The sequence below is a fragment of the Paralichthys olivaceus genome, chromosome 10 (genome assembly GCF_024713975.1).
Source record: "Paralichthys olivaceus isolate ysfri-2021 chromosome 10, ASM2471397v2, whole genome shotgun sequence".
Taxonomy (NCBI): domain Eukaryota; kingdom Metazoa; phylum Chordata; class Actinopteri; order Pleuronectiformes; family Paralichthyidae; genus Paralichthys; species Paralichthys olivaceus.
In genome coordinates, this window is record NC_091102.1 from 14,040,465 (window position 1) to 14,065,201 (window position 24,737).

General features: G+C 39.9%; 1 protein-coding gene across 2 annotated transcripts in view; it reads left to right on the plus strand.

Moving 5' to 3' along the window:
• The window catches only part of erbb4b (erb-b2 receptor tyrosine kinase 4b), a 280,908-nt gene that overhangs the window by 245,095 nt on the left and 11,076 nt on the right, over window positions 1-24,737 (plus strand). For both annotated transcript variants that reach the window (XM_069533004.1, XM_069533003.1), the window contains exons 21-23: window positions 18,935-19,090; window positions 21,095-21,170; window positions 22,743-22,889. In XM_069533004.1, the coding sequence (XP_069389105.1) occupies window positions 18,935-19,090; window positions 21,095-21,170; window positions 22,743-22,889 (379 nt within the window). The remainder of the gene's footprint in view (window positions 1-18,934; window positions 19,091-21,094; window positions 21,171-22,742; window positions 22,890-24,737) is intronic.

Genomic DNA, 24,737 nt, shown 5'->3' on the forward strand with positions numbered 1-24,737 from the left:
TGCGCTGAAAGATTTAACTAATTAAAAAAAAGCATCAATCATCATGTGAAGATTAGTGTTGATATTGTTGCGTCATTTCAAACTAAAAACATTTGACCTGTAGCAAGTCAGAGACTTCAGATGAGAGAGAGAGAGATCATTGAGAGGGAGATGTCAGTGTTTGTGTGTGTGTGTGTATGTGTGTGTGTGTGTGTGTGTGTTTGTTTGTTTTCCCTCAGGTAATGGGGCTATCATAAATAAGCTTCGCAATTCTAATATAATCAACCGCTCATAGTGATGAATTTGACCCGGGACAAACGTGATCACTAGAAGTTTCCACGAAAGAATTTAGTCAGGAGGAGACAGAGTTTGATGGAGCTGCTTCGCACTTCTCTGTTATTCTCTGTTCTCTCTATTATCTTCTTCTGACAATTGACAGAAAAAAATGACAATGATCTGGATATCTTTAATTTATTACCTAGGGCAGCAGTATGAACACGAGGACACAGACACACAAACACAAGACAGTTATAGCTGGAGCTTACTTTTAACATGTTTTCACATACATCTATTTGAGCGGCTGTGCCTCAGGTGGTGCAGTGGAGCGAGAGGAGGGCTGCAAGTCACTTTGGATAAGGACCCTTTATAAATGGCGAAGATTAGGTATCTAATACTATTGCTGTTATTTTTCCTTTCCTTGTTTTTTAGCTTTCTGTCTCCCATTCCACCCGATGAACAATGGAAGTGGAGGAATTTCTTCTTTTAGGTCAAGTCTCCCTCAGTTTCTGTTTCTCTGCATATCCTACAACCTTCACTCTGAGTCCTTTTAATGGCCCTTCTAATAAGGATGTACTAGACCTTCATTGATATTTGACCTCCATTTTCTCCTCATTATGTTGAGGTGGAGGCTGAACTCTCAGAGGCGATATCCAGAGGTGAAAGTAGATCAAAGTTCTCGTTGGTGCTATTACACCAACTTTCAGTGCTTTATATTCTCCTCCTCCAACCAGCTTCATGCATCCCTGAACTGGAATCACTTGGCTTCATGTGTAGGAAATGAATCAATCCAAAATGTTCTAGTCGTGTCTGCTAAATCGTTTCGAATGTATCGCTTCTTGCGTGGTGCAAATGACATCAGTAAAGTACATGGTGTGGTGATAAAGAACCAGAAGCAGGCCTACAGGAACAGCAAAGCAAAGGCAACCTTCAAAGTGCTTTGTTTAGGAAGGAAGTTTGTTTAGGAAGTGAAGCTGTGGACGTTATCATGCAAGAGTTATAGAACGGAAGGTGCAAAGCTTGTGTGCTGTCTGTATTGTTGGAATGGACTGAACCATCATAAATCATAGTGACTTATTTATCTGTTATTTTACTATTTTTTCAAAAGCCCACAGCGTTTAATATCTGCCAGTCTGCTGCAGCAGAAGTTGATGTTAGCAAAGTAGTTGGAGTTCCCTCCAACACGGATTCAAATTGATGTGGTTTTTGTTGACTTCATGTTAGTTGTGTGTGTTTTCTTGCTGGAATTACAGCCATAGTGGGGTTGTTTTGTGTGTTTTGGCCACAGATGTTGTTCCCTTTAGTTGCACAGGAAACTGAATGGTACCGACTTACTTTCACGCTGGGGGATATCACCAAACATAATCACATTTAAGATGACAGTATTTCTTTTGAGGTGATCTCAAATTTTATTATGTTTAACAAGTTTATTATGGCAAAATGAGATATTTTTGTATCTATGTTATTTGTCCAGCCTCTGCACAATAAACTACACAAGTAACCATAACAAACACAAGAGGTTATACATGCAACTTGATACCCATTAACATATATATGGAAAAATCTAAATATTCAAAAATAATTGTAATCATAACAAATGCACATTATACTTTTTATATGCACATTAGTGTTGCATAGTTACATAGACGCCTCAAGAGGAAAGTCAGGAGATATGTTTATCTATTATTAAGATGAACTGGCCCTTTATTAGAAAAGCATATAGGGTGATTTTATGTCATTAGAGTCCTAGTGGGAGATTATACACTTACAGAATGTGGCAGTATTAGTTAATTAGCAGTGGAAAGTATGTTAAGTTTGTCCACTATTTGTGTAATATTTGTAAATATGTGTACACAACACACTCAGATACAGACGGCCTGTATCGCCCCCATTCCAGGGAACTCCTGCTCGATTGCCAAGCTGCCCGCCTCACAACAAATCAATCATACATCACGGCTAATGTCTCCCGTTATGGCACCCTGTGATTGCACTGTTATTATCTCACTAATTATGACTATCATCATTATTATCATTTCTCTGTTATAGTTCATTACTCCAGACCTGAAAGAGAATGGTTTAATAGTGGCAGTTATTCCATTTATTGATTGGTGGGAAGTTGCGAGCCTTGTTGCATGCTTTTTTTTTTAAGCTTTTAGGGCACAGACGAGGATCAAAACAGACCAGTGTGCCATTTTCCTCCAGTATGACCATTTGGGCTGTAAATTGGCAATGTCACACACCAGACAACATTAAGAATGAGTATGAAGTGAGGGCATTGGAAAGTTCTTCACTTATGGCATTGACTAAAAATATATATATATATGTTTTTGGCTATCAATGATTAAACAAATGCCCTCCAAGGAAAGACGAGGGTGGCATTGAAACACTGCAACACCATCAGCTTTCTTTTAAAATGTATTATTTTATCCTTTTTCATACAAACATGAAGAGATTGGTAAAAAGCTCTGTTCCAACAACTGACAAAAGGAAAACGTCGTCCAATTTAGTTATTTTTTGCAAATCAATAATTATGCCATTTCTTGTCAAAAATGTTTGTAAAGTTTGATCCCACTCCTCTTAGCTATACATTTATACTGGAGGATTTTTCAACAGGCAGATTTTATCTTCCCTAAAGCAGGTTGACCACTTTTAATCTTGCTATGTTCAGATTATCCTCCTAATTTATTCACCCACTAAGTTGTTGGCTACGTAGAAGACACACAGGGGATACATGCCGACAGTGCACAAGGCAAAATACATTAAAATAACAGTTTGCTTTAAACAGTGTAAGTTTCTCATGTGTATCTGGGAGCTGACATTATATATTCCCACTTCTGTCAGACATGGTCCCTACAGGCATTCCTATAATAAGTTTAGACATCCTGCTGCTCAGGCGGAGGAGGAGTCGAGCCACTGGTCGAGAAGCCTGACGAGTATTATGCTCCTTGCCGGGCAAACTCACCAGTTAAAAAAGAAATCACATTAATAGCAGCTAACATTAGCACCTGATCTATTATATAAATAAATGACTAGTATTGATTTGCCTGCATTTGTTTTCCCATTTTTTGAAGATACAAAGCATTCAGGTTTCCACATACTTTTGTTAAACAGTATACATAAACACTAACATCACAGGGCAAGTAAACTGTAATGAATTAGCTAAATACCTTTTTAGTGACACTGCAGCCTCCTCCGAAATGTACCTTTGCAGAAGATATTTCTGGTACCTGAGGTTAGACTGCACACTCAGCAGGACAGCCCTGAAACAGGTTGGTTTGAGAGCCGAGGACCATGGGTGCTGTGGCTGAGGACTTGAGTTATAGAGGTTCTTCTAATCATCTTTTGGTGACCCCCTTAACGCCACCCGCAGCAAATGTCTAGAAATATCCTGAGGTTGGAAACAATATGGAACAAGTTCTCTTAGCTGCTTTGTCCAAATTCATGGGAAGAAGTCATAGTGGGATCAGAGTGCTCCCCCATCCCATCACTTCCTCTGGAGATACAGGCCCTGCCCCCTATTTATTACCTCACCACTTTTGCAAGTAAATAATTACACACATTGTTTATTATCCTTCTTTTAGAAGCCTGTACGACAGATGGTACTGTATTTGATATATATATATAGTTTTTTTACAAGTCTATATAAAATTCAAGAAGGATGTGGACTGTGAGTCATGTTTTTTTCTTTCTACATAAAATGTATGTTATCCAGAAATAATGCATGGTGGTGTGGATAATAATGCTAATGTTATCTACAACACCAGAGGCCTCCTCACTGAGTGCCCCTGGTGTTGTGTCCCTGCTATCACCTCCTCCTCCTCCTCTTCTTGGTTGTCCTCCTCACCTCCTGGCTCAGGGGGAGCCACCACAGCACAGCCACGCTGGAGTTCTCACCCCCTGCAGATGAAATGAGAAGGGGAGGACTAATAGATTGCCCTTAATAATAGATCTCCCCTCTGCCCCCAGCGCTTTGTTCTTCAGGGGGTACCACTTCCAGGAGCCTGCTGTGGCTTCCCCTGACTCAGTCCACACTCCTAGGTGGGGGTCTTTTGAGTCAAATTTCAATGCACGTATAAATATTAGGGTGAAAATGAATTTTTTTCTTTAACTAAGGCACCAAAGTTTATGGTTATAAAGATTTAATATGCTCTGCACACCACTTTACATTGTATTAACATTTGCATTTTCCAGGCAGTAACTATTAAAAAAACAAAGAATTGTGCACAGTTTACGACTCATCCTGTGGGCAACATGGCAGATCAAATCAAGTGTTTACTCGTGAGGTGTCTCAGCAGTGTGTTTCAACACACCCACCCCTTCACAAACAACCTGAGGCAATCTCCACACACTTCCTCACTGGAAAGCACAAACAGATTTGGCTTCCTACACTCACAACACAAGCAGACGGATGGCTCACCAGATAGGGAGGCTGTCCCATCTCTTGAAAGATGTGGAAATTAGAATAAACGTATCCTCTAAATAGCTGCTGTCTCTCACCGTCACCAACCTTAGTCAGCGACTGACTCACAACCTCTGCCGCTTGTTGTATGCCAGACACACAAGCTGTACCAATGTGATTAAGGACACAAAGAATGTGGCATCGCAGCACTGCTGGCAGAACATCATTTCTCCCCAGAAATTTCAAATTTTCTTCAGCCAAGACAAACACATTCTGGGTTAGATTGACAACCTTGCATTTTTAGCAAATAATGCAATAGGCATTTTAAATTGGTTCATTAGCCAAAGGGTCAAAACTCTCCTACACCAATGAAAGAAAAACTCTAGTTATTCTTCTAGTAAAATAATGAAAAGCTTACATAATGGAGTACATGGATACACAGTGCAATAAATAATTGTGTTACTCAGCAACGCACAAGTCCAATTCTTCCGACCGATATTTAATTTATTTCAAATCTCAACATTCAAAAAGTTACAGGCAGCATTACTCACAGGACCTAATTATAAAGTTAAGAGTTGATGAACCCTCTTGTATAAACCTCAGAACAATCAGAACTGGCCGAAAATTTCTACAGGCATCAAATCAATTCAGTATTTGAAGAAACACTGTCACAAAGTATTAGTGCTTGGTTTTATTATCTTAAATAGTGTATGTCCAGCAGGTGGTAAAATAATATTACTCATTAATGCCTATCCATTTATTGGAAAGAATTTACTAATAGATGCTTAGAAAATTTCTACTAAAACTTTCAACCTACTGCTGAACTAAGATCAACCTCACATTTGAATCCAATGCTTTAACCGGAAAACTGTTTCTCAGTTTCCATCCCTTATTTCTTTCCTCCTTTTTTTCTTCTTTGTCTACATTATGATTGTAAACTGTCCTACACGATGAAGGGAACTGAATAAAATATCCTCATGTGTCAGGGGTAACATGAACTCAGTGCAGCTTACATTAACTGCATTGTGCTTGGGCACAGAAAGCCTGTGGGGTCAGGCTCCGGCTTGGAGAGGTTCAGACAGAGAAATGTGGCCCAAGCTGACCTTTTGTTTTTTTAAACTGATGCTGTTGAAATTTTCCCATTCACTGCCTGAATTATATCTATTACTAAAACCCACTTGCAGTGGTAGTGACTCTGCGGTGGTGGTAAACCGACAGAAAGAAAGAAAGAAAGGCTGGATCGTGCAATCTGGGTCACACAGGCACATGCTATCACGCCTTTCTTTTCTCTCTCTTTTCTTTCATATTTGTACTTGTCTCTCTTTGCTGCAAAACTAAAGGATCTAAAGTTATTGACCCAATGGGCTTGATATTGGCTGAATAGGGTTAGTGAAGCTTGATTGTTAAATCTTCTGAATTCCAAAATTTCAGATACTCAGCCATGTCAACACTGCATGAAGAGTTTGTGATAGAAAATGCTCTGTGTATAAACTCATATATTATATTATTATATTTATATTTTGCATATAAAATGTATTTACCATCTAAAATCAGTATTTTACATTTTATGTGATGCCTCTGATGAGTGTAATGTGCACATTAGGAACACTTAAATACAGCAACAATACCCGTGAGTCAGCTGTTGAGATTTTAGCTTTTTTATCTCAACACAAACTATAGAATTATGTATTTAAATCCATGGCATCATTATAACAGTATTTGTTTGTTATTAGTTTGTCAGTGCTTTAATTAGCGAGCTTAGCTCCCTCTGTTGTACTGTTGCAAATTACAGGCTACTGTTATTGAAATGGACACAAATGATTCTGTCTGTGCCAAGAACCGAATCATGTGGCTGCAGTTCATTGGCTGATGGGACAAGCTGCCCAGTCCTCTGCTTCTTAATAACACTTCTATGGTATTTGCCGCTGTGTGAGTACTCGTTGGCAGAGTAAGAGACACAGAGTCAGACTGAAAAAAAAGAAAGAGCAAGACATAGAGGGAGAGTAGCAGATCACACCATGCCAAGTACATTAACATATCCATCTGGTGTCTCATTCTTCCACCACTCCCACTCACCCCATTGGCCCCTGTTGCCCCCATCACTGGGCTGGAGTGGGCCCTTCCAGGACAAGGTCATGTTGTTGGCGTATGTTACGAATCTGCCACCTGATCCCAAAGGTGCCTGTTGGGACCTGGCAGATCGGCGTGCTGGCAGGGTGGCAGAGGTAGTGACTCTGTGGTGGTGGTAAACTGACACAAAGAAAAAAGGGCTGGATCGTGCAATCTGGGTCACACGTTCTCACACCTTCTCTCTCTCTTTTTTTCATGTTTGTACTTCTCTCTCTTCGCTGCAATAATAAAGGATCTAAATTTATAGCACCAACACGTGGAAATAATTATATATGTTTGTGTTGTTATGGTGCATTCAACTTGTGAGTGTTTTTGTTAGGCCCTGCAGCCTGAAAACCAGGTTCAAGTGTAGCACTATGAGGTGCAATTGCTACCAGACTCATATTTGTACACAGAGAGAGGCTGAGGCAGATAGCATACCTGCAGCATAAAAAGCCATTTGTTAGGGAGATCGTAATATTGTAAAGAGCAAGAAATATACAATACATCAAAATCAGTGACAGAATAATGCAGGATATGATATAATTTATTAGAGTTTAAATTTCTACACCTTATAGATCTGGAGTCTAAGCTTCATAGTCTTTTATCAGTATAATAGAGAGCAAAAATCAAGCACTATCTAAAATTAAAATCACATCAGTGGAAATTTCAAGGCAAGCATTGGATCTAAGCAGCTGGTTCCTAAACTATATATCTTAATTTATCGCAGTGACAAACAAACTGGGTTTAGAGGTTTGTGCTAAAAGTTTAATTTAGGTAAATGTGATATCCATGGATTTTCTTTCATTGCCATGAAAACAGGCCCCCAAGTCCCCATCGTTAAGACTGACAGGGTTTTATTGTGCCATAAGTGGCTGCTGGATGGTTCCCGTTTTCCTCCGTCTGTTGCTCTGAATGAACACTGCTCCACATTCTGCTTCTTTTTTTTGCTCTAAAACTTAAAATGGAGATCAGGGATTTTGAATTGAACTTAACTAAAGGTTAAGTGAACTGATGTCCCTGTGGAAACAAAGACAGAAAAAGAGAGTGAGTTGTTGAAGCAAGCCCTTTCCACGCTTTTGTTTAGCCTTTCATTCTGACCTATCAGTGTGAGATGATTCAGTTAATAAGGGGAGAGATGAATGTTTTACTGCAGAGCGTTTGTGTTTTTCTGCGCTCACCACAAGTACATCCGTCTCCGTCTTCCAACATGTCCTTTGAGTGTTGGGTCTTAAATGTGTTACTCTGAACACCCTACCCTTCTCTGCCCTTACCGCCCCCCAGACCCCATCAGACCATGCATGGTGAGGAAATGCTGCCATCACTCTAGCAACCTCTGGGCCTCCTGCTTTCATTACAAAATAATATATACACACACGCACAACTGCACACATATGGTGTGCCTTCAGGTCAAGGAAAGAGACAATGAAACTGAAAATATGTTATAAAAAAAATTTTTTAAAAAGGAAAGCAGGGCAAGCTAATAGCCGAATGAGTATCACATTTGCCCTAAGCAGCCTTTCACCGGTTTGACTCCCTGATGGCCAGACCATTTACCTCACTTCCAATATGTCCTGTTTCTCTCCACCGCCCCATATTATTAAGGCAAAAAGGCTAGAGAATGTACTTTCTCACAGAGAAAATGTAATTGTGTATTTTTTATGCAGATGACACCATTCTGTCTGTTTCCAAGCTTATTTTGAATACAAAACATTATTTTGAATTGTTTTCAACAATGCTTTATTTGCATTGCTGTCCCATTGTTCTCTTTTCATGTCTCTGCCTAAGCATTTCTCTGTGTCCCTCCTTCTGTGGGTGGTTACACAGCAAACCCAAAGGTATAAGACAACCAAAATGAATTGATTGTAAAAAATTTGGCAAATATGTCAAATGGAACCTCTAATCTTTCAAAAGAAGTTAGGAGAACTAATTGGCGTCTGGTGGATATGATTGTAGTTTAGTTGCAGATACAATAGTTACTTTTTCAGTGAAACTCATTAATTCAGCAGAAACCATTTTTAATCTTAACTTCCATAAAGCACACAGACAGTTTGCTTACTGTCAATTTCTTTCAAAGTGAAATTGAAACATGTTCTTTAGTCAAGCCTGATCGCTTTTTAGCCAAACATATGCCTCATGATATCAGACATCTGGGGAAGTGTTCGCTAACTTAACTCACTGGATTCATGACTTCATACTGAGCTGAGGAGTGCCTCCAAAAATTCCAGTCACATTCACTATGCACAAGTGTCCATAACTGCCACATGCTAACAATCAGTCTCTCCGATGCAGGATATCCCTTCATGTTGAAGCAATCAACGTTTGGGCAAACAAGAAAGCTTCAGTTAACTCTTAGCTAAAGCAGTTTTCAACAATGCTTTATTTGCATTGCTGTCCCATTGTTCTCTTTTCATGTCTCTGCCTAAGCATTTCTCTGTGTCCCTCCTTCTGTGGGTGGTGAGGTCAAAGGATTCTCTTCATACATTCATTCATAGGAGCCAGCTGGAATAAAGCTTCAAAAATATTAACTGAACTCTCCTCTCAAGCAAAGGGCACTGGATGCTTTACTAGTGTTTATTGTCCGAGGTTTATTCTGATTATTTTCAGTGTATTCAAACTGCCATTTCAATTATTATTTTTATTGATGACATTTTTTAAATTACTTATGTATACAGGAGTTAAAAGCATATCATTTCTATTAATAGCTAAAAAGCTTTAGTCCACAAAATATGTGCATAGCCTGCATAACAGGCTGATGTATAAAACATGTAATAAACTGTAGGTAAAACTCAATTTAGAAGTCAATAGGAATGGATTATTTGTGGATTATTATTAATATTTGTTTTGGTTAGTCTTTTTATTCTTCATTGCCCATCCGATCTTACCCAAGTATTGCCCACGATCGTCACCCTTCCATGGTTTAAGAAATACATTTATATTAAAGTTACAATCCTGAGAAACACTTAATTTATGTCTGATTCTGAAGCATCCACTCATTCATGAGATGAACTGGGATTAAATTCTGACTCCAGTGTTGAGAGGCAGCAGATATGAATCCTCTGACAGCCGGGGTTGTTAACTTAAAAAAATCAACAGCCGTGGCCAAGTGAGGTCATTCCCTGCTCAGCTGCCACAGTGACAGTTACAGCGAAGAGGTTGAATCCCATTTAGAGTGATGACGGCTTGACAGCCCCTCAGCAACACTGCGAACTACCCTCCCCTTCTCCCTCATGTTCCACATAGAAAACCATTAAAAACACCATCTCCTAATATATTTCTTTAAAAAACATTATTCTGTTATATTTTTATGGGGTCACAGACATGCACCCTCTGTAATGTTGGTAAAAGAACCTTGCTCTCAAGGTAAATACCGGTGATTGATTCAGTATCATGCAACATGTTTTACCAGAGAATCATGTTTCTTGCAAACATCATCCCTGGTGGAATGTCCTTGAACAGGGTCTGCTGGTGTAGTTGATGTCTGACCTGAATGCAGAAAAAAAATGTCTGTTGATTTAAAGCTAGGGTTGGTGATCCTGTAACGAACAGGCTACAACCTATGCATCCTGTCCCCGCCCATCGGCCCTCTGGTCAAAGCAAAGCCCCGTAACACATGAACATGCACGGCCTGATAACTGCTGGAAGCCGAATAATACTCGGTCAGTTTGTGGTGGGCTAGCAGTCCTGCGAGGACCACATACACCGGCTTCTTTTCCTTTTTGGGGGCGAGGTGACTTTATATGTTGAAGGCTAGTGGGATGTGAGGAGCCTTTCACCTATGAGATAAAAAATGAAACAACTTCCCAACCCCTCCTTTCAGCTGTTAACGTGTTGGCTCTGTTTACAATAATAAATCAACTGCCAGCACTAGTCTGACTGAGTCAAATTTATATCTCAGTCTATTATGCAAGCATATGAATTATTGCTATCACGACATTGCATATTTATTGTTTTCTCTACGGAGTGGCTCTTATTAAGTTTCCTGTGGTTTAAAGGTTTTTAATCAATCGGTTATTTCTGCAAACTCATCTTATATAATTTCAAATAACAGCATTGTAATTCTCCTCACTTCTTTATCAGGGCACAGGTCAGAGAAGTGATATAATAGGTCATTTGGTGAGTAAAGACCTCGGCTTTACTACATCTGGCATTTGAATTGTTTCTTTAACCCCTTTTATTAATCTGAAGCAGAGGCAACGTTAATAGAGAGAGATGTCAGACTTAATTCTATGTGAAGATTCAGCCTGATGGCTCAGAGGCATCCGTGAATTCTTTGTGCACAGTTAAAGATTGTCTGGGCAAGTTTTTCAGACACGCAGCACTTGCTCCCAGTTTTGAGCAGCGCATCGTATTTACATACAGATTTCCGAGGCACAGGCAAAGAGCTCAGAACACAGCTCTGCTTGATTTAGAAAAATGCTTCCTCTTCAGGGTCAGCGTAGGTCAGACTATCGCAAATATTGCATTTCTCACAACATTCTAATATTCTCCCAAAGGTTGCAAATCATTTGACTAGAGACTCGAGTAAAGACAAAGGCACAATAGTCCGGCATTATGCATTCATCCCAACACACAATGCAATTCAGACAGAAGCCCTGCATTTTTGGAGAATGTCTCATAACCATATTCAAGGTTGCTCACGCTGTTAATATGGGAACCAATCTTCACTTAACTTCTTCTCTATAATCAGTACAAGTCTGTTTGCCATCTGATTATTAATTAAAAGTGATGATTGCATATTGTAACAGCAGAGTTACACTAATGAGAGAGTTGGTGTATTCACAAACCCTCCTCTGTGCTGTAGGTATGGTGGAGGAATCTGCACTGAGCGTTCATCAGAGAGAATAAATGTATACAGACAAGGTTTCCCCTCACACAGAGCTAACCCAGTCTGAGCGCAGACAAATTGTTCATTTTCAAACTGCTCCCTAATGTCATTTTCTAAATTCATTATGACACGGGAGCTCAAAATGAAATGAAAGCCCACCGCTTTCATCATTATTGTGTTATCACCTCCTCTTCTCCTCTTTTCCCCCTCCGTTTCTCCTCCACGTTGATTTGTTTCACCTCATTCCTTAAACAGCGATTCACCTTTTTCTCCACCATGCCCACTGGGAATCTTTTAATATCCCGACCATACATTAAACATGCGCTAACGTCAAACAGATGCAGCAATGTTGTCATGAACCGCCAATAAAAAGCTGCGTGATTATTCGCTATGTGAAAACACAAAAGAGACAACTCACCGAAAACATCCTGTGCCCTCCAGAAATACTGGCATCCCAGTTAAAATGAGCCAGAGAGGCTGCGTGATAAAAGAGAAAAACAGCAGGGACGAGTCATGTTTTCTTGCTGCTGAGTGCTCAGTGCTCAGAATTAAATGCCTCTAATTCACAGCAATGAGAGTCATTTTATGAATTACAGGTTGTTGTTTTTTGCAGGGCCTAGTATTCTACACTTGGAAGGAGATGTACAGTTTTATTATTCTATGCAAAAAAAACAAAACAAGTAAAAACCAAGTGTTCACATTAACTACTGATGTTTATGTGTGGGAGAGATAAACTTTGACTTTGGTCTAATGTGAACCCACTTGAACAATACACACTACAGGAAGCTTGTCTGTTGAAATAGAACCCATCAGGCGTATGAAGCATTGAGAAGATTGATACCACTGAAGACTGGAAGTAGAGGCCAGATGGACTGGAGCTACCCGCTCCCACGCAGCTAAACAGATTAAATAAACATGGCACAATGTATGAGCGCGAGTATAGTATTTAGGGTAACCGGCTGATATGTATGAAAGTTATATCGTTCATACCAAAATGTTAATTTGGTGCAGCTTCAGGCCTCTGTGGACCGAGTCCCAAAATTGGTCTGTACTTGCTGTTGCTTAATTACTGCAGGTCACTTTTAGAGTTTCAGAAAGAAAAGCTGAAACCAGCATCACCACAGACCAAACAAAGATTCCAGTCAAAACAGGCAGGTTTAGATCAGGCACTTTTCTAGTCCTGATAATAATAATAATGAACGCTACCTGGCTTGCTACTATTAAATGCTAGGCCCATTCTCATTGCTAATCGTATGATTCACTTACTTATGTGCAGGCAGACTATCTGGCTAGGGATGTTATAGATAATAGCCTACGCTGTCTGTGTGTCTGGTCACCACCAGCCCTCGGCTGCTGCTCCTTGGTCTCTTAGGTGTGAACAGATGTTAGATGTGTCGATGGTGAGTACCACCCTCTGTGTGGAGTGTCAGTCTCTCCCTACCATCTCACTCTACACTTGTCAACTACAACTCGACACCTCAATACACAAATAAATAAAGAAACCTCCTTAAGGGTCGTTGCAAATAATACTAAAAAGTACTAGTAGGAGTGGTAGAGGAAAGATAATGTATATGAGTGTAATAGATATTTGCCATGATGCAAAATCATGGTGGGATGACATGAGATCTCCTTCACTTCATAATGCTACCTGCACAAATCCACAGTCTGAGAGTATCAGTCTGTCTCCATGACATTACATTGATTTGCACTCATATACTGGAGCACACTCTAACATTAGCCATAACTACTGCTTGCCTAACCTTTAATCTAATCATAACCTTAACCTGTAGTGATTTATGTTTCGGGCATTTGCCTTTTGTCTCGATAAGAAAGACAGTTCCCCATAATGTGAGTGTATAAACAGATTTAGGTCCCCACAACATGAGTAATACAGTACACAGGCCAAACACTCTGTTTCTCTCTCCTCTCTTTCACTGAAGAAAGAGTTCACACAAGAGATTTATTGAGCCTCTGTAGGATGTTCAATCTCATTAGAAGTGTTTCCTCATGAATAACATTGCATCAGGATGAATCACTTGATTATAGATTTCTGCGTCTGTGTGTGTGTGTGTTTTGACAGCTTCCTCTTCATGTCTGTGTGTGTTCTATCTTCTCCACGATAAACAACAGTGGGAAGTGCCAGACGGTGAAAAATGGGCACCACCTCTCCTCACTTTCCTCCTATTGATTTAATCTCCAGCCCTTTGCCATTCGGTGCCAAATCTGTCTTCACAAAACAAATCTGAGGGCTATCCCGTCCACTCAGGTTTTGTTCGCACGTCTCCGTGAAATAAGCATAAATAACCGAGATGGGAGGTCAGAATATTTTCTGTGTGAGCAGTACTTACCTTGACGAGTGAGAGGGCATTGAACAACATAACCCTATTACCTGTATATTTTACTTTTGACCAACATGCAGTTTGTCTTCAAGCAGGATTCAGCAACTTCTGCAGTGTCTGATCAGAGTGGACATAAAAGATGGAAGAGGTTGTTAGACACAAAACCTATAAACTGCATTAGCACTGGTGAAATGTCACATTCAGTTCATGCAGTTCAGTCAATGTATTAAAAAAAATGCACCGTGCACAAACACAGAGAGAAGAGAAGCAGAACTCGTTATACTGTGAAACGTTGGGCCGGCTCAACACACCTTGAACTGAGTTAACAAGTAGTACTAGTTACAATTGTATTTTCCTGAAATGATGGGAATCAAAGCCTTGGTATTTCTACTCCTAGCATTTCCATGTAAAAGCTACATGTGCAGGGTTTAGGGCACAGGCCTGATCCCCACTGATTGAAAAGCAGCCCTCATCTGGAGGTGCGATCAGATCAGAGTCTGACTGAAGCCCGTGGATTTTCTCTGGTGGTAGGCTCACCTGAAATGCAGCTTCTACAGCCGGCATCGCTCCGCCCGTCACATCTAGTTTTGCTGAACCTCACTGCGTTGAGTCGTTCTCTTCGTGGCCACATGGGAGATCAGCAAATGAGAGCAAAATATAAGTTTGTTCCTCATGCACGTCCGCAGCCACTTCCCACACACTTCCATCACCTCCCCCACTCAATCTCGTTGTGCTGGCAAATTAAAATTCATGGGTTGCCAAGCCATCCATTCTCCCTCCACTGCTTAATTGTCTCGAAAATTGAGGAGATTACCACCCGCGATTTATGTACAAATAAGAATCTGTCAGAAACCTGGCAGTGTATAGCATGACACACACTCACACACAAGTGGACTTGAGGATTTAGGAGCTGTAGGCAATGGCCAGCATGGGATACCTCATACCCCAACCTCTATCCTTTTCAAGTCCCAGTCTATGTACATTTCTCTGAGTGATGCAAGTGACTTCAGAGGGCAAAATAAAAAAATAAAAAATGAAGAGCAGACTGAAAATCATGCATGATCACTGGATGTTTTTCAGTACTGGTGGTCAGCATCCTCTTTGTCTCTGATTACCATTGCTGCACACTGAGCATCATGGTTCAGTTAACCACTGTTAATTAAACTCTTCGGCCACAATCACTCTCTTTATCTATGCATGATGACTGGTCCGAGGTTATGCTGTAATGTACTCTTGTTCAGTCAGCTCACACTTGTTGTTGATGTAATCCAAAGTGACTCTGGATTGCAGGAATTGCAGTCAGCTCCATTCTCAGTTCAGGGATGGTGATGAATTAAGGGGTGAGAGGTTGTGTCTTTGGCATTCAGGATAACAAGAAAACAAGGTGAGAGAGTAGGGGAGAGGACAATGCAGTAAATGGTCAGTCAGGAGTTGAACAGGGACCAGCTGCTTAAAGCAGGTGCAACCATGTGTTATGCACCTGCTTAGAATATAGCACAAGATGTTTAATATCCCTCGTATATTTGAAGGTCTTCTGCACAATTTAAGTTACCAACTGCTTAATGCCTACTGCCCACTGATGTTAGCAGATGTTAGGGACCTATCTTCAATTGTGAACCTTAGCGTCATCAGGTGTTTCGCCCTATTAATCACAAGAATCAAAACAGCTGCATCTTTATTCTTGTTTCCGTTTTCTTTTCCTTGTTTGTTTCGTCCTCATGTTTATTTCACCAATCTAAATTGTCTGTACATGTTATTGTGTGAGTGAATGGTTGTATCCCCACCCCTCAAAGGAAAATAGGTATAAATATGGATGGATGGACTTTTTATTTGTCATCTATCGTAATATTATCAACATTTGGTCATTGTTGTGTCACTGAGAGGGAAAGTTTGGTGTATTTGTATTGTCACATGAGTTCATAAATACCAGTAAGTGCCATATTGAGTTCATTTTTCTGTTAAAAGTGCCAGTTAAAAGATTCATACAAGCAAACATGAGCAACAGTTAACTGTCAATTACTGGCTACTTGAACACTTAACATGCTGTGCACTTCACCAGATGACACATTTTGTTCAGACAGTCAAACTAATAAAAACACACGCAGAAAACAAAGAAGCACAGAAAAGGTCTTTGTCTGAAGTTAAGATTTTTCACTGCTTCTCATCTCCCATTGTATCAACGTCTCGAAGAACTGATGGAACCTGCTGTCGGTTAATCATCTCACCGCTGCACATCTCTGACAGCTGCTCTTTGTTGGAAGCCTGTGGCATATTTTAACACGATCTTCGTCCATCCCTCCAGTGAGTCACACTGGATAATGAAGTGGAATGAGACAGCAACGTAGTTTGATTATAAGGTCGTAATTTATCAGTCGTGTCTGCAGACTGAATCTTCTACTATGATGAAGCCCAGTCCAGTCCCATCAAGTTCTCCATCCTGAACAACCATAAAGCTTGCCTGTCCGCACCCTCCGATACCACCCATCTCCTGAAATAGTGCCAGTATGGCAGCAGATGTACTGAACATTCGTCATCAGCAGTTTACCGTGTGACAATCCTACCTCGTCTCATCCTTTTCTTTTGTCATATTACTAATGCTGCTAGAGGTCACCTCACAAAAAAACATAATTATGGATCATTATAAGATGATTGCACAGAAAACCTGTGGATCCCTCCATTACTTATCGTAAATGCATGCAGTTCTTAGGAAGAGGGGTTCTAGGTGGGTGTAAAACCCAAACATCCACACCACCTCCTCGCCTCATTCCTCCCAGTGCTGTCATTGACAGTCAGGCCTTTGTTTTACCTAAATATATGGATTCCTTTGGGAATGGAGAAGGAAAATATTTGATAGGGCTTTGGACAATCACTCCCTTTTTATTTACGAAATCAAACAAAATCTGTTTGTGCTCTGTTGTATCTCTTTCCAGATTCCCTGCCAGCTTGACGTGGATAATCTTTTCTTGGTTCTGCTATGAACCTTTATTCCAACTCCCCATTACATGTACAAACACACACACACACACACACACACATGCAATTATATCTACATGAGTTGCATGTCTGTAGCGGTGCAAGTTTTTTGTGAAAGCACCCAAGTGTGTGCTGGAACCACATGTTCAAAATGAGGTGGAATTATTACAGTGTACATAAGTAATCTCACCTCTTAGAATGTCTCCACTCAACCTCACGTACCCCCACGTCCTCCTCAGCTCTCCTCCTCATTTCTCCTCCTCCTTTCACTGTGGCTGATCCCAGCTAAATCCAATTTGTTATGGTTTCAAATAAGGCCTCCTTTTTTTCTATCCTCTTGACACATCAAACAAAGTGCTTTCTGATATTCTTTGCCCAATTACATTTTTTCCCCCACCTCATCTGTCTTTCTCCTCAGGTTCACTCGTGCAGTGACGTGTAGCACAAGATCCAAAATGAAAATCTTTTACACATACATGTACACATACATGTTGTTGACATTTTGTGTCACACTGAACTTTTCCATCTTACCCTGTGATGATGCAAGCTCTGACAGCACTTTTTGAGTGGTATATGTATATATGTAAGTATGTGTGTGAGCAAGGGGCTGTGTTTATGTGTGATAGGGATTGATATTTTTGAATGATGAAGAAATGTGTTTAAAATGGACACTGCTGGTAAAATATAATTTTCTTTATAAGTAAATACTGATCAGACGTTTGTAATTTCTATTTCTCTGGCGTTAGTAATAAAACTGAGTCATTTTCCTGCCTCCAACTAATCCAAATCTCTACTGCCAAGATTTTATTGATTGATTAAGTTCTGAGAGGCTCTGAAAAGTTATTTATCAGATCTCCCCTCCCACTTCCTGACATCCTCAGATGCATTATTACCTCCACAGAAGAGGTTCTGTTCTCGCCCGTCTGTTTGTTGGTTGGTTGTATGTTTGAATATTGTATGCAGGATTACACAAAAATTACTGAATGGATTTCGAGCCTTGATGGAAGGATGGGGCATGAGCCAAGGAAGAATTCATAAAATTCTGGTGCAGATGTGGAAAAAGATCCAGAAATGTATTTTATCACATTAACATTGTGTAACTGTGTGTTTTTCAGCATGTTTGTTATTTTGTCAGGGAGGGATACAAGGATGTTTCTGACAAATATGAGGCACTTTAAAGAGGTGGGAGTTTGAGTTTGTGCAATTTGGTGCGGATCAGAATGAAATTCCAGATCTATCTTTGAAAGATTCTACATAAATCAATTAAATTATCATCTTTTTTAATCACTTTAATAAATGCAAACATTTGCACGACCCAAGAAAAGACTGATAACAAACAAGTACATCTGTCTTATTCAAGTGTGATTGTTTGTGTGTTAAGTGTCTCAGCTGCAGTTTGATGCCAGTACACCGTCCAATGGCTTTGAGTGGCTTTGAGGGTGAAAACGTTGCCAACGTTCCCTGGAAATGAATATTGTGGATTAATTGCATGGAAACTTCACATGAATGTGATGCTGATGTTACAGAGAAATGCCTTTTTTTCTTTCCAAGGCAGATAATCATCATTAATTAAAGCCGGGACAGGGAGAAAGAGCAGAGGGGTGGTTTCTTAATTGTTCAGTAAATGTATTGCATGAAATGTGTTGCTCCAACACTCCACTCTTCTGTGGGTCCTTTTTTTAATTGAAATCCTGCCTCTGGGTTGATGCAGCTGTTACTGCATCACCAAGCATTTAGCAATAACGAGGGCTTTTCCACAGTCTACTTGTTGATTGATGGGAATTATAACCATGGAAATAACAATGTGCTGGTGGTAATGATGATGACACGAGTAATTATAAAAAAATTCTAATGGGGTCTCGGAGGTGGTAGTGATCATAGTGATGATGATGATGATGAAGACAGATGGTGATGTTAAACAGGAGGTGCAGGTTGCTGCATACTGCTGCTCGCTCGGGCCTGCAGATATATGTATCGTATGTAAAATGAATAGAGTGGAAAATGACTGGTGTGTGTGTATGTGTGTTGCAGGGGATGATGTATCTGGAGGAACGTAGGCTGGTCCACAGGGATCTCGCAGCACGCAATGTCCTGGTCAAATCTCCCAACCACATCAAGATCACAGACTTCGGCCTCACTCGCCTGCTGGATGTTAATGAGAAGGAATATAATGCTGATGGAGGAAAGGTAACCAAGTTATTTACACTGTCAGGTGACACATGACACAAACAAATAACATGCATGTCTACATGTGAGGTTTTTGAGCCTCAATGTGCTGTGACAAAATGAAATGAGTATCAATGTTATGAGTGAGACAGTTTAGTATTTGTATCAATGCATATAATAAATTAAGTTAAAATACATAGTTTGAGATTTTCCAAAATATGCTTTCCACTTAAATACCACCCTTATATTTATAAAGTCATAAGAAGCTGTAACCATTTATTGGCTGGACTCCTTGACTTCTGTGTTTCTGTTCAGAAAAAAAAAAAACAAGAAAACACGTTTGGAGTTATTATAACTGCAGTAAAAAGTCAAACTAAAGATGATCATAGATGCAAATATTAGGTTTTACCTTCAGACAGAGCCAGGTGTGCTGCTTTCAGTCTTTGTCCTTTTCTAATATAACCTGCTGCTGGATGTTGCTTCACACTGAATATAAGGATTTGTAATATTGATCATCATCAGGAATGTGATGCCAAACTCAAATTGAGATCAGATTTTTCATATGTTGAAGAAGAAAAGTTTTGAGAATAAATTGAGAAGAAGGTCATAATATTACAAGAATAAAGTTGTAATTTAATGACAAAAAAAATCGAATTTAATCGTAATTGAGAAAATGTTTTGGAAATGAGCAGCAAAGAGAAACTGTGGTGACCAGAGTTCCTCTCCTCCTGGAACCAAAATCTTGAACAATTTCATTGTTTCCACAGAAACTGCAAAGCCTCTTTGAACAGCGCACAGATCTAACCCACTATGTCCTCACAGTCGACCACTAGTTCAGAATAAACTGAAATCATAAGTATTGATACTTATGATAATTTAGTGCTGATGAGCCAAAAGATCATTCCTTTTCAAAACAGATACCAAAATACAACTTAACAAAATGCTCCATATTCCTCATTTTAACACAGGCAACAACTCGGTGATCTTTCATTCCCCCCAGGAAAAACATGTAGCCTAAGAACATCTTGTGATATCATGGATTTTAATAATTCATAATATTACAAGTATATTTTCATATCCTCATGATAGTTTGACTTCATGAATGTCGAGGGTCATTCTTTGTGGTTTGAATGGGCCCTTACATTCTGTTGTACAATCAGACATTCAAAAGTACCATTGGGAAATGTTTCACATTTCCAGATGAATTACGTATCAGATATTAGTGTAGCTAGAGGCCATTGTCATGTTTGCACAGTGGCAGTACCTCTGGTATTTTCCTGGATGATCATTTGAAGCTGCAGTGAGTGACCTTGTTATCTGCTGTTGTTGTTGTTTGGTTTTTGGCTGCTCACTGAGATACAATATTACTGAATTACTGTTTGGGACCACAACATTGACATGTTGTTAAAATACAACAGTAACAAACAATAGCATTGATTAGGGTTTTATGTCCTTAGGGAGGAAATTAACTCAGCATAAATTGCAGTTTTAGTGGATTTAGTGAGAAACTCTTCTGCTCTGTTGGACCACATCTCAAAACCTTGTAATCATAGTAAAGAAATGAATCCTCGGGGTTCTCCTTACACTCACACACAGTCACCTCAAATTGTTCCTTCATCCTCGTCTTCTGTTATTTGTTGTTTTAAAGCCTCCCTCTCTGAAGAAAACAATTTAAGTTGATTGAAAGAAAGATGGACACACGCTAACCTCCGACATCCTCCTCCCTTCACCTCCATCACTGTAATCAATAGAGCAGGTTTTCAAATCTTTTCACCTTGTTAAGCTGCATCCCAGACCACCCTGCCATTTGACTTATTCAAATACACAAACCCTGTTTAATTTCTTGCTTTTTAACATGGTTTATACAGTAACTTCTGCCAAAACAGTTAAGGGTATGTCAACAATATTATTCAATGATCCTGATCTGTTTTTATGTACAAAAGAAACTATAGCAAAATTCTTTTAAAGGTGGATGAAGCGTGTGAATAATATATAGTAATACTGTGTTTTGATTCTCTCTGCTAGATGCCCATCAAGTGGATGGCATTGGAGTGTATCCATTACAGGAAGTACACTCACCAGAGTGACGTGTGGAGTTACGGTGAGCTATCAAACTTCCTTGAGTGACTTTGAGTGGACAAAATCATTAGGACCATAAGAGTTGAGCCACACTGGAAACATTCTTTCAGTGATTTTCCCTTTAAAATGACATCACTTTACATCCATATAGCAGAAACTAATGTGAGAAACCTCAGGTGCCTTTCAAACAAACAACTGAGGGTTTGTTGTTTGTTTGCCCTAACCTAAACACATAGAAATTGAATTAGATGTTAGATTGTGAGTGGTCGGGAGAAAAAAAAAAAATCCGATACACCTTCCATGGCTTTATCAAGGTTCATCAAGCATGTTCATATAGAAACAATTGCGGAGTGTTGATGGTCTGCCTAATGAGAATAAATACTTCTTGAAGCAACATTAGAGCTGACTTGCTGCTGGTTCAAACTGCAGCAGTGCAAACAAATGCAAACAAGGTGATTTACTCCCTGACTTTAAGTCAGATTTCAGCAAATGAGAGTGGAGTGATGATTCCTTACTTTCTGACTGCTTGAACATGTGGCAATAACAATCACTGTAAAAATGCAAACAGGGTGATTTATTCTTTTAACTCCTATAATGTTAGAACAAGTCTGTTCAGCCATCAGCTTGTCAGCAAGATTTAAATTTAAAGACTCTTCTCCATTATCCCTACGTCTTATGTAATTCTCATCGCCATATTTCAAAGAACAATTTCCTGTTTAAGTCTCCCAATGACTCTTAAAGAAGAAAAAAGAGTTGGGCTTATATCAAAGAGAATAATGCGTGTTTGATTAAAAGTATCAGTATGGTTTAGTGCGTGTGTGTCCCCAGTGGTCCTCCATGACCGCGGGCTATTATACTTCCATCTTATTGTGTGCATTTACTCTGCTCGCCACTCATTAGCCAATTAACACTAACACGATTAGGGCTGAGGAAAGTTCAGACTGGCTGATGACTTTCAAGACTGTAATTAGTTCCTCTCTCTCTCCTCCACTCGTCTCCTGTCCTCTTCTGAGTTGTCTTTCTTCTTTGTCTCATCGCTTCCTCTTCTACTTAAGTTCTGTCTCCTCATCCCCTCTGATCTCTCTTCAGGTCTCACACTGTTTGCTTTTCGTCTTTTTTTTTTCTCAATTTTATTCTTTTTGCTTGATCTCCAGTTTTCTCCTGTCGAATACTGTCATTCTTCATCTCTTTACTTGTTTCTCTACCCTTCTTTACTCTCTCTCTGATTGTCCTTATCTTATCTACTTCTTCCTTGCCTTGCGCTCTAGTTTACTCATTCGTCTTTTTCCATCTGTTCCATCTATCCATTACCACTTATCCTGCAGCCCATCCCAGCTGGCATTGGGGCGAGAGATGGGGTACACTTTGGATAGGTCGCTAGTCTAACACAGGGTCAACATGCAGAGTCAATGTAAAGTCTCCAATCATCAATCAATCCAATCAATCAACCTTATCCCCAATGTTCATGTCTGGAATGTGGGAATCAAACACAGAGAGAACATGCAAACTCCACACAGAAAGACAAACAGCCGACCTGGGATTCAAACCTTATTTTGTTGTATCTCACCCTACGTCTTTTTTGTTTTGTTTTTAGGGGTAACCATCTGGGAGCTGATGACCTTTGGAGGAAAGCCGTACGACGGGATTTCCACCCGAGACATTCCAGACCTGCTCGAGAAAGGAGAACGTCTTCCACAGCCGCCCATCTGCACCATCGACGTCTACATGGTCATGGTCAAATGTAGGTATAGAGCGTCTGAGTGGGCAAACATCACAGGAATACCTTAAAATGTAACATAACTGAAAACAAGAGTAGCAGAAAGAGTCTGTTTCTGTGCATCTCAACAAATAAGTGTGAGAAAAATTTGAATTTATTATATACAGTGCTGTGCATAGTTTCCAGTTTTTGTGTTGACAGTAGAAAAGTCAAGTGGATTTTTGGGGTATAAGGCCAAATGGTTTTAAGTCAAAGCAGAGAAAAGCAATAATTGTGCTTTCACTAGGATTTTCAAAATGCCACAACTGTTCTGTTTTATAAAGCTGCAGTCAAAGATGAATCATTTACAGCAGAATTTAAAATTGTGAGAAATCCTTATAGAAAGTTTATGAGGATGAATGGTAGAAGATACTGAGCAGCTAATTTTCTGGCTGGCTGGGACGCCCACGACCATAATGACGGCCTTATTGGTCAGTCACTGGTGTCATGCTGTCTGGCACCAGGGTCACAGGTGGTGTTGTAACCTCTGGCTGCTGCTGCCAGGACAAAGACTTTTGGTGCCAGCTCGGCCCCGGCCTTGTCCTCTACTCTCCCAGCTCCAGCCTCTGGCCCTCACTGTCCCCTCACTGTCACCTTGGCCCCTAACCGACACCCTGAACTTGTGCCAACCTGGCAAACCGCAGGGTGAGGTCATTGTTACCTGCCTTTCTTTTTGTGCAGATAAACATATGGTACAGAGCTCATCCACCCAAATCTACACATTGAACATGTGGTGAAAATAGACTTTTTAATACTCCCTTCGCTTGATTTATTGGCAAGAAGCAAAGCAACAAGATAAAAGCTCATTTTTTACATATGAAATCCCCCCCTACGTGTACGTGTATATGTGTACTCCTGTGTAGAGCCACGTCTCTCCCTTTGGATCTCTGTGTCTTATTTCCCCGGATACCTCGTCAGGCTCTGCTCAGGGCCAGATCACATGATTGCTTTGGCGCCGCAATGATGTGTTCACAGAGAAATTGGCAGAGGAGCTCATTACTCCATATGGCCTTCCTAGTGATGAAACAGTGTTTATCTTTAGACTGGAAAAAGTGATTACAATAAAGAGAATGTCATTAAAAAAATCTGTAATTGTTCATTATGGAACAAATGTGGATTTTTATGTGATGGAAAATGGTTTAAATGGAGGATCTTCTGAGACCTTTAGAGGTGGGAAGCTTATTAGCATCTGTCAGATTGTACTTTTTTTTTCACAAAAATGTACTCATTCTTTATTAATGCAATCTTAGCGATAGGGAAATATACATATGTGTAGCACCTTCATGTTGTACTCACATGCCTGCAACAATAAAAGTAGACGTGCTGTGGAAGTAGCCTCCTGCAGTTCTCACATGCTTCTCATTCAGGAGCTTTCTTATGACATTGACATTGTGGATAATTATTCACATGTGCATAAAATGAAAGATGTATGTTAATTTGGGGTTAAATGATTGATATAAAAGTTATTCATTATAATGAATTATGTTTTAATGCAAATAGCACAAAAATGAGCACGGCAGACATATGTGACACGATGTGCAAAGCCAGGAACCTTGATGTGTGAGGACTAACAATTAGGAAACGTTGATCACCACTGACACAGTCACTGCTCCTTTCCACCCATCTACAAGTGCTGCAGAGTCATTGACCATATGTGAAGATTGGCAACATGCCTCCTCCCAAAAATGAAGCCAAAACAGTATAAATCCTGCCTCCTCCATGTTGTTGGATGGGACCAAACTAAAAAGTCCAAGTACATGAATTATTATTTCTTAAAAATGGCTTCTGTCATTTTAGAAGTTCTCGTCACACTGATGTATGTGTTCAATTTCT